The following is a 14843-nucleotide window of genomic DNA, read 5'->3' as shown; positions in this document are numbered from 1 at the left end:
GCAATAAACCGTTACGCTCAGGGCGGCCGTCCCTCCTGCCCACCCCTTGTCCCGGCTCTGAAAGGGATACACAATACAGAGAGAGACAACTCAGAATAATCTTTGTCCGCTGTAACCAAAAACATTTCCTAATCGCAATCACAGGGGATTCCCCCCCCCCCCAAAAAAATAAAATAAATGGTCAGCAAAGCCTATGGCATCAGAAGTACAGGGGGCACTGGGAGCCGACCGGAGGAGCCTCCTGGAACTCTATCTCGGAGAGGAAGCTCTTTCTGTAAATAATATAATAAGAAATATTCCCAAACTCCGTGCCAACATCATTACACAAATCGGGATCTCCCTGTACCGGGAACCGGAGTCATATCTACTCATCATTACTTCTCTGTTCTGTCCACCCCTCTGCCTTACCTCACTGCATGTTCACAGGAGCAAGGGGCAAAACACATATATTTATATAGAGATATATTAATAACCATACCCACAGTATCTGTCTGTGTGTAAAGAGAGGAAAATCTAATAACAAGATAATAAATAAATAAAAAGTATATACAAATAAAAATGGGTAAACTGACTACACTATATAAGTACCTGTAATAAATAAAAAAAATAAAATAAAAAAAAGCTAGTAACTATAATATTGATGATGATGATAATTATAATAATCAAAACGACATAAACGATGTATTTTTAAGCTAATAATAAAAAATAAAATAATGAAATGAAAATACACACACATATTAAAAAAGGAAATAAATATAATAATAAAAATAAACAATAGCAAATAATACATAAATAAAAATATAAATATAAACTAGCACTGATGATAAGAATAATATTAATATACTATAAACAATATATTTTTAAATAATAAAAAAAATGTAAAAAAATAAAAATTCTAATGAAGAAAAAAAAAACATATATATAAATATGTAAAAACTAAAATTATAATGACATTTTTTTTTATATATTTATATAAAAAATATTTTTTTCATTATAATTTTTGTTTTTACATATTTATTATTTAAAAATATACTGTTTATAGTGTATTAATATTCTTATCCTTGGTACTAGTTTAAATTTATATTGTTTCTATGTATTATTTGCTATTTTGTTTTTTTCTTCTCTCTCTCTCTCTCTCTCTCTCTCTCTCTCTCTCCTCCCCCCTCTCTCCCCTCCCTTCTCTCTCTCCCCGTCTCTTTCCTCCCCTCTTCTCTCTCTCCCCCCCCCTCTTTCCTTCCCTCTTCTCTATCTCCCCCCTCTCTTTCCTCCCCTCTTCTCTATCTCCCCCCTCTCTTTCCTCCCCTCTTCTCTATCTCCCCCTCTCTTTCCTCCCCTCTTCTCTATCTCCCCCCTCTCTTTCCTCCCCTCTTCTCTATCTCCCCCCTCTCTTTCCTCCCCTCTTCTCTCTCTCCCCCCTCTCTTTCCTCCCCTCTTCTCTCTCTCCCCCCTCTCTTTCCTCCCCTCTTCTCTCTCTCCCCCCTCTCTTTCCTCCCCTCTTCTCTCTCTCCCCCCCTCTTTCCTCCCCTCTTCTCTCTCTCCCCCCTCTCTTTCCTCCCCTCTTCTCTATCTCCCCCCTCTCTTTCCTCCCCTCTTCTCTATCTCCCCCCTCTCTTTCCTCCCCTCTTCTCTATCTCCCCCCTCTCTTTCCTCCCCTCTTCTCTATCTCCCCCCTCTCTTTCCTCCCCTCTTCTCTATCTTCCCCCTCTCTTTCCTCCCCTCTTCTCTATCTCCCCCCTCTCTTTCCTCCCCTCTTCTCTATCTCCCCCCTCTCTTTCCTCCCCTCTTCTCTCTCTCACCCCTCTCTTTCCTCCCCTCTTCTCTCTCTCACCCCTCTCTTTCCTCCCCTCTTCTCTCTCTCCCCCCTCTCTTTCCTCCCCTCTTCTCTCTCCCCCCTCTTTCCTCCCCTCTTCTCTCTCTCCCCCCTCTCTTTCCTCCCCTCTTCTCTCTCTCACCCCTCTCTTTCCTCCCCTCTTCTCTCTCTCCCCCCTCTCTTTCCTCCCCTCTTCTCTCTCCCCCCTCTCTTTCCTCCCCTCTTCTCTCTCTCCCCCCTCTCTTTCCTCCCCTCTTCTCTCTCCCCCCCTCTTTCCTCCCCTCTTCTCTCTCTCTCCCCCCTCTTTTTCCTCCCCTCTTCTCTCTCTCTCCCCCCTCTTTTTCCTCCCCTTTTCTCTCTCTCCCCCCCTCTCTTTCCTCCCCTCTTCTCTCTCCCCCCCTTCTCTCTCTCTCCTCCCCTCCCCCCTCTCTCCCTCTCCCTCTTTCCCTCTCTCTTTCTCCCCCCTCCACCTCTCTCTCCCCTCCACACTCTCTTTCTGTCTCTCGCGCTCTCTCTCTCTCTCTCTCCCCCCTCTCTCTCCCCTCTCTCTGTCCCCCCCTCTTTCTCTCTCTCTCTCTTCCTCTTTGTATGTATGTGTGTGTGTGTATATGTGTATATATATATATATATATATATATATATATATATATATATATATATATATAATTATTTATTTATTTTTTATTTAAAATGAGACAATTGATCATATGAGGCTGTATTGTTCTTATACTGTCACACCTCCTTTCTGTACATTTGTATTCATCAATTCACCATAAATGTCTATTTTTGATCCCCGATCTGTTTTCTCACCTCATCCTCTTTGTCTGTAAAATATCCTGATTGTCGGTGGGGATTTTGTCTTCGGTCTTTTCTATAAACCACAGGCAGTTTTTCTCTATTGGCTATAAAGCTTGTAGTCTCACATTCCCTCCCTGTGAACGGGCACTGAGCATCCATATGAGGTGCAGGCACTGTGTACTATGGGGGGTGTTGTTGGGGGATTCTGGAAACAAAGATAAATGGGACTTTTGTTCATTTCTTTCATACAGGACAGACAGGTGCAGGTAGTCCGGGGGAGCAGTGTGTCCTCCTCCATCAACGAGCAAGTGATCGAGCAGAATAATCAGAGCAAGGTCCAATCCGTCCAATCCATCCAATCTACAGAGGTGAGTGCAGAGTCACTGACTGCAGACATACTGCATGAGAGGGTCAGAGACTGCAGACATAGTACAGGAGATGGTCAGAGACTGCAGACATGATACAGGGGATGGTCAGAGAGTGCAGACATAGTACAGGAGATGGTCAGAGAGTGCAGACATAGTACAGGAGATGGTCAGAGACTGTAGACATAGTACAGGAGATGGTCAGAGAGTGCAGACATACTACAGGAGATGGTCAGAGACTGTAGACATAGTACAGGAGATGATCAGAGACTGCAGACATGGTACAGGAGATGGTCAGAGACTGCAGACATAGTACAGGAGATGGTCAGAGACTGCAGACATAGTACAGGAGATGGTCAGAGACTGCAGACATAGTGCAGGAGATGGTCAGAGACTGTAGACATAGTACAGGAGATGGTCAGAGATTGCAGACCTAGTAAAGGAGATGGTCAGAGACTGCAGACATAGTACAGGAGATGGTCAGAGACTGTAGACATAGTACAGGAGATGGTCAGAGAGTGCAGACATACTACAGGAGATGGTCAGAGACTGTAGACATAGTACAGGAGATGATCAGAGACTGCAGACATGGTACAGGAGATGGTCAGAGACTGCAGACATAGTACAGGAGATGGTCAGAGACTGCAGACATAGTACAGGAGATGGTCAGAGACTGCAGACATAGTGCAGGAGATGGTCAGAGACTGTAGACATAGTACAGGAGATGGTCAGAGATTGCAGACCTAGTAAAGGAGATGGTCAGAGACTGCAGACATAGTACAGGAGATGGTCAGAGACTGCAGACATGATACAGGAGATGGTCAGAGACTGCAGACATAGTACAGGAGATGGTCAGAGACTGCAGACATAGTACAGGAGATGGTCAGAGACTGTAGACATAGTACAGGAGATGGTCAGAGACTGCAGACCTGATACAGGAGATGGTCAGAGACTGTAGACATAGTACAGGAGATGGTCAGAGACTGCAGACATAGTGCAGGAGATGGTCAGAGACTGTAGACATAGTACAGGAGATGGTCAGAGATTGCAGACCTAGTAAAGGAGATGGTCAGAGACTGCAGACATAGTACAGGAGATGGTCAGAGACTGCAGACATAGTACAGGAGATGGTCAGAGACTGCAGACATAGTACAGGAGATGGTCAGAGACTGCAGACCTGATACAGGAGATGGTCAGAGACTGTAGACATAGTACAGGAGATGGTCAGAGACTGTAGACATAGTACAGGAGATGGTCAGAGACTGTAGACACAGTACAGGAGATGGTCAGAGACTGCAGACATGATACAGGAGATGGTCAGAGACTGTAGACATAGTACAGGAGATGATCAGATGGAATGATGGACGTCTCTCTTGTCTTCCAGAATGTGGTGTCGGAGAACTATCAGCAGAAATTGAATGTACAGAACACTGAGCAGGTAGGTACAGGCATCTATGATAACCACAGAAAGACTGTTCGCTGTCTGTAGGTGTCCTTGTTGTCACCTCTGGTCTGGCACACTCGGGGTCTATAGACGTCTCCTATGGAGGAATCTCCCGGGTCAGTTGCTCTGTCCTGAGAAATGAGCGTTACTGCAAGTCTACATTTCTGGCATATCACAATATACATTTTATTATTAAAAAGCCATCGTTGAGCTCCAGTCCGTGACTTTGCCTAGGCTAAGATAATGTCGTCATTCTGCTGCAGGCAGGAGGAAGCATTTCCTCGGTCTCCCCTCCCCCAGTGATCGGACTGCAACATTGTAACTTTGTTGCAAGTCTCAAAGTGAGAGGCTGCAGCCAGGGGCTGAACTGTATCAGACATTTGTGAACACAGCCGAAAACTGCACATGCAACAAGATTGGTCATCTCTGAGCCGGCATCTCAGTCCAGGAAGTAGATAGTAACGCTGGATGATGCCTGAACACAACACGGCGCCGCCCTTCTGGAGAAAAAAGCAGATGCATTGTCAGGGGGAGTCCTGAGATCTCTGTGAGAGGCAATAAATACCTGGAAGGGTTACACAGACACATTACTCAGCATGCTGCACTAATCCGGGATATATTTATTTATTATAGGTACTTCTATATCTCTGTCAATTTACGCAGTGCTTTACAAATATAATATATATACAATCACCGGCTATTTTATTAGGTACACCTGTTCAATTGCTTAGTAACACAAATTGCTAATCGGCCAATCACACGGCAGCAACTCAATGCATGTAGGCATCTAGACGTGGTGAAGACGACTTGCTGAAGTTCAAACCGAGCATCAGAATGGGGAAGAAAGGGAATTTGAGTGACTTTGAACGTGGCATTGGATGTTGGTGCCAGACGGGCTGGTCTGAGTATTTCTGGGATTTTCACACACAACCATCTCTCAGGATTACAGAAAATGGTGGGGAAAAGAGAAAATATCCAGTGAGCGGCAGTTGTGTGAAGGAAAATGCCTTGTTGAGGTCAGAGGAGAATGGGGCAGACTGGTTCCAGATGATAGAAAGACAACAGTAACTCAAATAACCTCTCGTTACACCTAAGGTGTGCAGAATACCATCTCTGAACACTCACACAACACATCCAACCTTGAAGCAGATGGGCTACAGCAGCAGAAGACCACACCAGGTGCCACTCCTGTCGGCTAAGAACAGGAAGCTGAGGCTAAAATTGCTCCGGTCCCCCTCCATGCTCTGGTCTCCCTCCACGCTCCTCTCCTGTCCCTCTCCGTGCTCCGCTATGGTCCCCCCCCCCCCCCCTGTGCTCTGGTCCCCCTCCATGCTCCTCTCCTGCCCTCCTCCTTGCTCCACTATGGTCCCCCTCCGCGCTCCTCTTCTGCCCCCCCCCCCCCCGTGCTCTGGTCTCGTCTCCCTCCATGCTCCACTCTGGTCCCCCTCCGTGCTACGGTCCCCCTCCACCCTCCTCTCGTGTCCCTCTCCGTGCTCCACTATGGTCCCCCCCTGTGCTCTGGTCCCCCTCCGTGCTCCTCTCCTGTCCTCCTCCATGCTACAGTATGGTCCCCCTCTGTGCTACGGTCCCCCTCCGCGCCCCTCTCCTGTCCCCCCCCCATGCTCCGGTCCCCCTCCGTGCTACAGTCCCCCCCCCATGCTCCGGTCCCCCTCCGTGCTACGGTCCCACTCCGCACTCCTCTCCTGTCCCCCTCCGTGCGCCGCTATGGTCCCCCCTCCGTGCTCTGGTCCCCCTCCATGCTCCGCTCTGGTCCCTCACAGGTGAGCCCAGACAACAGATGGAAGGGGCACACGGGGGGGCCCGGACAGCAGATGGAAGGGGCACACAGGAGAGCCCAGACAGCAGATGTAAGGGGCACACAGGAGAGCCCGGACAGCAGAGGGAAGGGGCACACAGGGGGGCCCTTGCAGCAGATGGAAGGGACACACAGAGGAGCCTAGACAACAGATGGAAGGGGCACACGGGGGGGCTTGGACAACAGATGGGAGGGGCACACAGGGGGGCCCGGACAGCTGATGGAAGGGGCACACGGGGGGCCCGGACAGCAGATGGAAGGGGCACACGGGGGGCCTGGACAGCAGATGAAAGGGTCACACAGGGGGGGGCCCGAACAGAAGATAGAAGGGGCACACAGGGGGGCCCGGACAGCAGATGGAAGGGTCACACAGGGGGGGCCCGGACAGAAGATGGAAGGGTCACACAGGGGGGGCCCGAACAGAAGATGGAAGGGGCACACAGGGGGGCCCGGACAGCAGATGGAAGGGTCACACAGGGGGGGCCCGGACAGAAGATGGAAGGGTCACACAGGGGGGCCCAGACAGCAGATGGAAGGGGCACACAGTGGGGCCCAGACAGCAGATGGAAGGGGCACACAGGGGGGGCCCGGACAGCAGATGGAAGGGGCAAACGGGATTCCGGATAACAGATGGAAGGGGCACACGGGGGGTCCAAACAACAGATGGAAGGGGCACACGGGGCCTGGACAGCAGATGGAAGGGGCATACAGGGGGGCCCAGACAACAGGTGGAAGGGGCACATGGGCTAGGACCAATCCCCCTGCACTGCAGCCAGAGGGAGAAAGAGGAAGAGAAGCTGGCAGCGCTTAAGGGGAAGGCAGAAGAGGATCTGTGACTGCAATATAACAGTACAGCCGGCCCTTCTGCTCAACAGGTGCCCGGGCCCCCCTTTTGAACCGAACGTGCCCGGGCCCAGTACAGGAGGGCTCGATTTATTGCCTTATCAGGGGCCTTGGCTGCCAGGCGGAAGTGCTAACCACCTAGCTGCTGTGATACCTGTATATCTGATGACAGGTCCACGTTAGAGTGTTATACCATAGAAGTGTAGCAGGGTGTTATGCTGTGCAGTGGGTGTTGTTTCTGTGTCATAGGGAATAGTGATGGACGAACTTCCGACGGGACGTTTCGCGAACGCGAAATGCGAACGGACCCAAACGTTCGCGAAACCGAACGTTCGCCGCGGGCCCCATTGACTTCAATGGGAGGCGAACTTTGCAAACCTTCATGTCGAATTTGCGGCCACGTGGTAATTATTAGGGGGTAAAACGTAGTCCCACCATCTGGACAATGACATAATACATGTATGAGGTGAATTTGGGATCGATAACTACAAGCATTTTTATTTTATTTGGGAAATTGTTCTAACAATTCAGGACTATGGAGCTAATGAAGGCAATGGAGGAGAGGGAAGGTCAGGGACCAGGGTAGGCAAAGAAGAGGGTGCAGGAGATGATCACCAGCAGCGTGACATACCGGAATGACACATGCACCGTGATAGAGGCATCTGACAGCAGCACCGTAATACAGAGCACTGACAGCAGCACCGTGACATACAGCGCTGACAGCAGCACCGTGACATACAGCGCTGACAGCAGCACCGTGACATACAGCGCTGACAGCAGCACCGTGACATACAGCGCTGACAGCAGCACCGTGACATACAGCGCTGACAGCAGCACCGTGACATACAGCGCTGACAGCAGCACCGTGACATACAGCGCTGACAGCAGCACCGTGACATACAGCGCTGACAGCAGCACCGTGACATACAGCGCTGACAGCAGCACCGTGACATACAGCGCTGACAGCAGCACCGTGACATACAGCGCTGACAGCAGCACCGTGACATACAGCACTGACAGCAGCACCGTAAGCAGCCCCAGGAGGAAGTCAGCACAGCACAGGGATGGTGTGATCCCCTCATAATAAGAACCCCCAGGAGGAAGTCAGCACAGCACAGGGATAGTGTGATCCCTTCATAATAAGAACCCCCAGGAGGAAGTCAGCACAGCACAGGGATATCATAAGCAGCCCCAGTAGAAATATGACACCGCTCAACCTCTTCAAAGAGGAGGGTAGGGGCATATAGTACGGTGTGCTTTTTTGGGTCAAGGAAGTGAGCCAAATGAATTAAGAAGGTCTGTGTGCTTGATTAAAAAAATAGTTTATAGACATATACATGGTCTACTGGTCACATGTGTTGAATTCCTCCGAGATCCATGCCTCATTCATTTTTAGAAATGTGAGGTAGTTAACACTGTGGTGAGCTAGGCGAGTACGCTTATCGGTCACAATCCCCCCTGCTGCGCTGAACGTCCTTTCGGACAGGACACTGGATGAGGGGCAAGCCAACAGTTCGATTGCAAATTGGGCAAGCTCTGGCCAGAGGTCAAGCCTGCCCACCCAGTAGTCTAGGGGTTCATCACTCCTCAGAGCGTCCACATCGGCCGTTAACCCAATGTAGTCGGACACCTGACGGTCTAGGCGTTCCCTGATGCTGGATCCGGATGACACCTGTCGATGGGTCGGCTGAAAGAATGACCTCATATCCGAAGTCACCAACACATCTTCAAACCGGCCTCTTCTTGCAGGCGCTGTTGGATTGGTACCCGCAAATCCTTCTCTGGGAGTGGGAATTGCTCCTCTGCCAGCGCACGCAAAAGCAGAATGCAGCATTTCTCGAAGCAAGGCCTGGAAGTGCTGCATTCTGACAGCCCTCTGCGACGGCGGTAACATTTCCGCCATTTTGTGTTTGTACCGGGGGTCTAAGTACGTTGCCACCCAGTACTGGTCCTTGACCCTCATGCTTTTTATACGGGGGTCCCTATTAAAACACTGGAGCATGAAGGCCCCCATTTGCACTAAAGTGGAAGCGGTGTGGTGGCCTGGCTCCTGCTCATCATCCAGGATAATGTCGTCCTCTTCATTCTCCTCTCCCCATCCTCGCACAACAGGGATCCCAGAAAGGTTTAAAGCATGCTCTTCTTGCTCCTGCTCATCCGCCCCGGCACCATCCTCCTCTGACTCCTCATCAGACTCCTGTTGTTGACTTGTCTCAGATAGAGTAGCCCCCCCTGGGAATTCATCCAGCATTGCGACTTCCTCATCTTCCCGCTCCTGCTCCTCCACAGCCTGATCAATGACACGACGCAATGCACGCTCCAGAAAGAAGGCATAAGGTACCATGTCACTGATGGCGCCATGGCTGCGACTGACCAGTTTGGTGATCTCCTCAAATGGCCGCAGAAGTCTGCATGTGTCGCGCATGAGCAGCCACTGGCGCGGTGAAAAAAAACCCAGCTCCCCAGAACCGTTTCTTTCGCAGAGTTCATACAGGTAGACGTTAACTGCACGTTTCTGCTGGAGCAGCCTATCAAGCATATAGAAGGTTGAGTTCCATCGCGTCGGGCAATCGCAAATAAGACGTCTGACCGGCAGATGGTGTCGCCGCTGAATGTCAGCAAGGCGAGCCATGGCCGTGTAAGATCTTCTGAAATGGGCCGAGATTTTCCTTGCCTGCCGCAAGATGTCCTGGACCCCAGGGTATTTGACAAGGAATCGCTGCACGACCAAGTTTAAGACGTGTGCCATGCACGGCACGTGCGTGATTTTGCCCTGTTTCAATGCGCTAAGCAGATTGGCACCGTTGTCACACACCACTTTACCAACTGTCAAATTGAGCGGTGTTAGCCACTCATCTGCCTGTGAACGCAAAGCTGAAAGGAGTGCCGGGCCAGTGTGGCTCTTTGCTTCCAGGCACAACAGACGCAGCACGGCATGGCAACGTCTCACCTGGCATGTGGAATAGGTTCTGGGGAGCTTGGGCGGTGCAGTGGAAGAGACGCTAGCAGCGGAAAAGGAGGAGGCAGCTGAGGAGGAGAGGGAGGAGGATGGAGTAGGAGGAGGAGAAGAAGAGTCAGGCCTGCATGCAATCCGTGGCGGTAAAACCAAATCTACACGGGTGCCACGGGTTACATGCTTGACGGCCGTCAGAAGGTTCACCCAGTGGGCAGTAAAACTGATATACCTTCCCTGCCCGTGTTTGCTAGACCACGTGTCTGTGGTCAGATGTATCTTGGCACCGACACTGTGTGCCAGAGATACATTCACTTGCCGCTGAACATGGCCATATAGCTCTGGGATGCCCTTCTCTGAGAAATACTTCCTTCCTGGGACCTTCCATTGTGGTGTTCCAATGGCCACAAATTTGCGAAAGGCCTCCGAGTCCACCAGTTTATATGGCAGTAGTTGGCGGGCTATGAGTTCTGACAAGCCAGCCGCCAACCGTTGGGCAAGAGGGTTATCCGGCGTCATCATTTTTTTACGCTCAAACATTAGGCCCACGGAAGCCTGCCTTTTTGCAGAAAAATGTGAGCTTGGCGTGATGGAAGGTGGAGTGGAGGACAATTGTGAGGAGAGAGGAGAAGGAGAAGTAGAAGACGAGGCTGGACGGTGAGAGCCTGCAGTGTGGCTTTGTGTGTTCCGTTGCTCCCACTGGGCTCGGTGATGGCTGCTCATGTGCCTTCTTAAGGCGGTCGTCCCTAGGTGAGTATTGGGCTTACCGCGACTAACGCGTTGACTGCAAAGATTGCAGATGGCAACGCTATTGTCAGCAGCGGACACGTTAAAAAAAGCCCACACTGCGGAGCCATGTGCCGGTGTCCTGGGAGCGCCAGATGTGACCGTACATGGTCGATGACTCGCTCCTGATACATTTGCAGTCTGCTTTGTCCCTGCTGTGCAATGTAAGTCATTGCTGCTTCTCCTCCCTATCTGCTGGTCCATATCTCCCTCTGAACTCCCCTCCTCTTCCTCTCTTGTGGGCACCCACGTGACATCACTAGACACGTCATCATCAACGTCACCTTCCCCACCGCTATAAGTAGAGATCTCGGAGTAGGCAGCAACACCGGGGACCAACCTCCTCCTTGGGCTGATCTGGGTACTGGCGTCAGACTGCTGAGTAGCGCTTGTTGCTACCTCCTCTTCCTGATCCAATACCAAGAGTGGCTGCGCATCAGAAATGTCCTCTTGATATGGATCGGAAAATAATTCCAGTGACTCAAGCGGAAGGTATGTGGTGGTGGTGGTGGTGGTCGTGTTGTTGGTGGTAGTGTCTTTGGGGGTGCACATAGCAGAGAGTGAAGAAGAGGGTGCAGATCGAGAGGATGAGGAGGGTGCAGAAGAGTAAGGCTGAGCGAGCCACTCAACCAAGTCTGGTGCATCCTTTAAAGTAATTGAACGCACCTTCTGCAACTTCCCACTTTGGCTCAAGCCTGTTGCTCCTGCCCTACCCCTACCACCCCTGCGGAAGGGCCTGCCTCTTCCGCTGCCTGTCATTTTTTAAATGACCCTGTGACAAAACTCTTAGTCCCTATACCGATGAAGGACTGCTGCAGTATAGGGCAGCGGTCAGCAGTGGTGCACGTCAACCCTATCTATTGTGGACCGATAGCGGTCCTTACAGAACAGCAGACTGTACCGCACTCAAGCCTATGTACCGTAGCACCCTATACCAAGTTACCAGTCCTTATAAGAACTTTTGTGGACCAAGCAGGTTGTGTATTAGTGTTTAGCAGACTGTATGTCAGTCCCTATACCGCTGAAGGACTGCTGCAGTATAGGGCAGCGGTCAGCAGTGGTGCACGTCAACCCTATCTATTGTGGACCGATAGCGGTCCTTACAGAACAGCAGACTGTACCGCACTCAAGCCTATGTACCGTAGCACCCTATACCAAGTTACCAGTCCTTATAAGAACTTTTGTGGACCAAGCAGGTTGTGTATTAGTGATTAGCAGACTGTACGTCAGTCCCTATACCGCTGAAGGACTGCTGCAGTATAGGTGAGCGGTCAGCAGTGGTGCACGTCAACCCTATCTATTGTGGACCGATAGCGGTCCTTACAGAACAGCAGACTGTACCGCACTCAAGCCTATGTACCGTAGCACCCTATACCAAGTTACCAGTCCTTATAAGAACTTTTGTGGACCAAGCAGGTTGTGTATTAGTGTTTAGCAGACTGTATGTCAGTCCCTATACCGCTGAAGGACTGCTGCAGTATAGGGCAGCGGTCAGCAGTGGTGCACGTCAACCCTATCTATTGTGGACCGATAGCGGTCCTTACAGAACAGCAGACTGTACCGCACTCAAGCCTATGTACCGTAGCACCCTATACCAAGTTACCAGTCCTTATAAGAACTTTTGTGGACCAAGCAGGTTGTGTATTAGTGTTTAGCAGACTGTATGTCAGTCCCTATACCGCTGAAGGACTGCTGCAGTATAGGGCAGCGGTCAGCAGTGGTGCACGTCAACCCTATCTATTGTGGACCGATAGCGGTCCTTACAGAACAGCAGACTGTACCGCACTCAAGCCTATGTACCGTAGCACCCTATACCAAGTTACCAGTCCTTATAAGAACTTTTGTGGACCAAGCAGGTTGTGTATTAGTGATTAGCAGACTGTACGTCAGTCCCTATACCGCTGAAGGACTGCTGCAGTATAGGTGAGCGGTCAGCAGTGGTGCACGTCAACCCTATCTATTGTGGACCGATAGCGGTCCTTACAGAACAGCAGACTGTACCGCACTCAAGCCTATGTACCGTAGCACCCTATACCAAGTTACCAGTCCTTATAAGAACTTTTGTGGACCAAGCAGGTTGTGTATTAGTGTTTAGCAGACTGTATGTCAGTCCCTATACCGCTGAAGGACTGCTGCAGTATAGGGCAGCGGTCAGCAGTGGTGCACGTCAACCCTATCTATTGTGGACCGATAGCGGTCCTTACAGAACAGCAGACTGTACCGCACTCAAGCCTATGTACCGTAGCACCCTATACCAAGTTACCAGTCCTTATAAGAACTTTTGTGGACCAAGCAGGTTGTGTATTAGTGTTTAGCAGACTGTACGTCAGTCCCTATACCGCTGAAGGACTGCTGCAGTATAGGGCAGCGGTCAGCAGTGGTGCACGTCAACCCTATCTATTGTGGACCGATAGCGGTCCTTACAGAACAGCAGACTGTACCGCACTCAAGCCTATGTACCGTAGCACCCTATACCAAGTTACCAGTCCTTATAAGAACTTTTGTGGAACAAGCAGGTTGTGTGTTAGTGATTAGCAGACTGTACGTCAGTCCCTATACCGCTGAAGGACTGCTGCAGTATAGGGCAGCGGTCAGCAGTGGTGCACGTCAACCCTATCTATTGTGGACCGATAGCGGTCCTTACAGAACAGCAGACTGTACCGCACTCAAGCCTATGTACCGTAGCACCCTATACCAAGTTACCAGTCCTTATAAGAACTTTTGTGGACCAAGCAGGTTGTGTATTAGTGTTTAGCAGACTGTACGTCAGTCCCTATACCGCTGAAGGACTGCTGCAGTATAGGGCAGCGGTCAGCAGTGGTGCACGTCAACCCTATCTATTGTGGACCGATAGCGGTCCTTACAGAACAGCAGACTGTACCGCACTCAAGCCTATGTACCGTAGCACCCTATACCAAGTTACCAGTCCTTATAAGAACTTTTGTGGAACAAGTGAGTTGTGAATGTTTAGCAGACTGCAGCAGAAGGGCAGCAGTCAAGTATAATATCCTTTCTATATTTGGAAGAAAGAATATTATACATGTACAAGCCTATTACTGTACCACTGATACCAGTCCTGAAAAGAACCTTTGTGGAACTAATAATAACAGCAAGTCTTTAAAATTACCCTCACTGCCTGACAACACTGCTTCCTTCCTGTCCCTATACAAATTGGCAAAAAAAGAGAACGATTAGTGGTTACTGGAACAGCTCTTTTGTGGACCTTGATAGTAACAGCTAATGATGATGATGATGATGATGATGATGAAAGACTAATCTGGCTGTCCCTGTAGCATACACCGTCCTTTCCCTTTCTCTAAACTAACAAAAGACACTCAGGCTGCTGCAAGAATCAGCAGCACAGCAAACCTATCAACACCTAACACCTATACCAGTCCTGAAAAGAACTTTTGTGTACCAAATAGCTAGTGGTTTATCTCTCCCTACTCCACACAGGAACCTGTCCCTATCGTAACAGAAGAAAGAATGTAAAATGGCCACCGGATCGGGTGTATTTATAGGTTAGGGGGAATGTACAAGTGTCCATGTGCTGTCATGTCTCAATTGGCTGTCCTGTATCACATGATAAACGTGTCACCAAAGGTTAAAGTTCTTGTATACATTAAACACGTAAGTCCGCCGCGGCGAACGACGGAAAAAGGCGTTCGAACGTGCGGACCGCGAATGTCGGAAATTCGCCGCGAAACGACCGCCGGGCGAACCGTTCGGCCATCACTAATAGGGAATGTCTCTGTGTTCAGGTGGAGGAGGGGTGGGGGTGGCGTCAGTAAAGCTGATGCAGAATGTGACCTGGCCACTTTCCATCTTCTGTTCATCAGGATTGGGCGCTGTGAGGAACCCGCTGAGAGTCCTCTGATTATTGTCCACTTGCCGACCACAATGCATAAATATAGGTTGCGGCTGCTTGCAAGTGGTTTCCCCGGGTTACGGCTCATTTTTATTAAAACATTTCAGTATTGTGTGGATAGAGCGTCTCCTCTCCGACAGTAGAAGATCGATTGCTCTGA

The 14843-nt window shown here is 50.1% G+C and overlaps 1 protein-coding gene across 18 annotated transcripts in view; it reads left to right on the top strand.

Annotated features, from left to right (window-relative positions):
* The window catches only part of POF1B (POF1B actin binding protein), a 173003-nt gene that overhangs the window by 115148 nt on the left and 43012 nt on the right, over nt 1-14843 (top strand). For all 18 annotated transcript variants that reach the window (XM_077485099.1, XM_077485087.1, XM_077485069.1 and 15 more), the window contains 2 exons: nt 2860-2976; nt 4358-4411. In XM_077485099.1, coding sequence (XP_077341225.1) covers nt 2860-2976; nt 4358-4411 — 171 coding nt within the window. The remainder of the gene's footprint in view (nt 1-2859; nt 2977-4357; nt 4412-14843) is intronic.

This window comes from Lithobates pipiens, unplaced genomic scaffold (genome assembly GCF_037356315.1).
Source record: "Lithobates pipiens isolate NorthernLeopardFrog02 unplaced genomic scaffold, aLitPip1_a1.2 Scaffold_1, whole genome shotgun sequence".
NCBI lineage: Eukaryota > Metazoa > Chordata > Amphibia > Anura > Ranidae > Lithobates > Lithobates pipiens.
The sequence above is the reverse complement of the archived record's forward strand: the minus strand, read 5'-3'. Positions and strand labels throughout refer to the sequence as shown.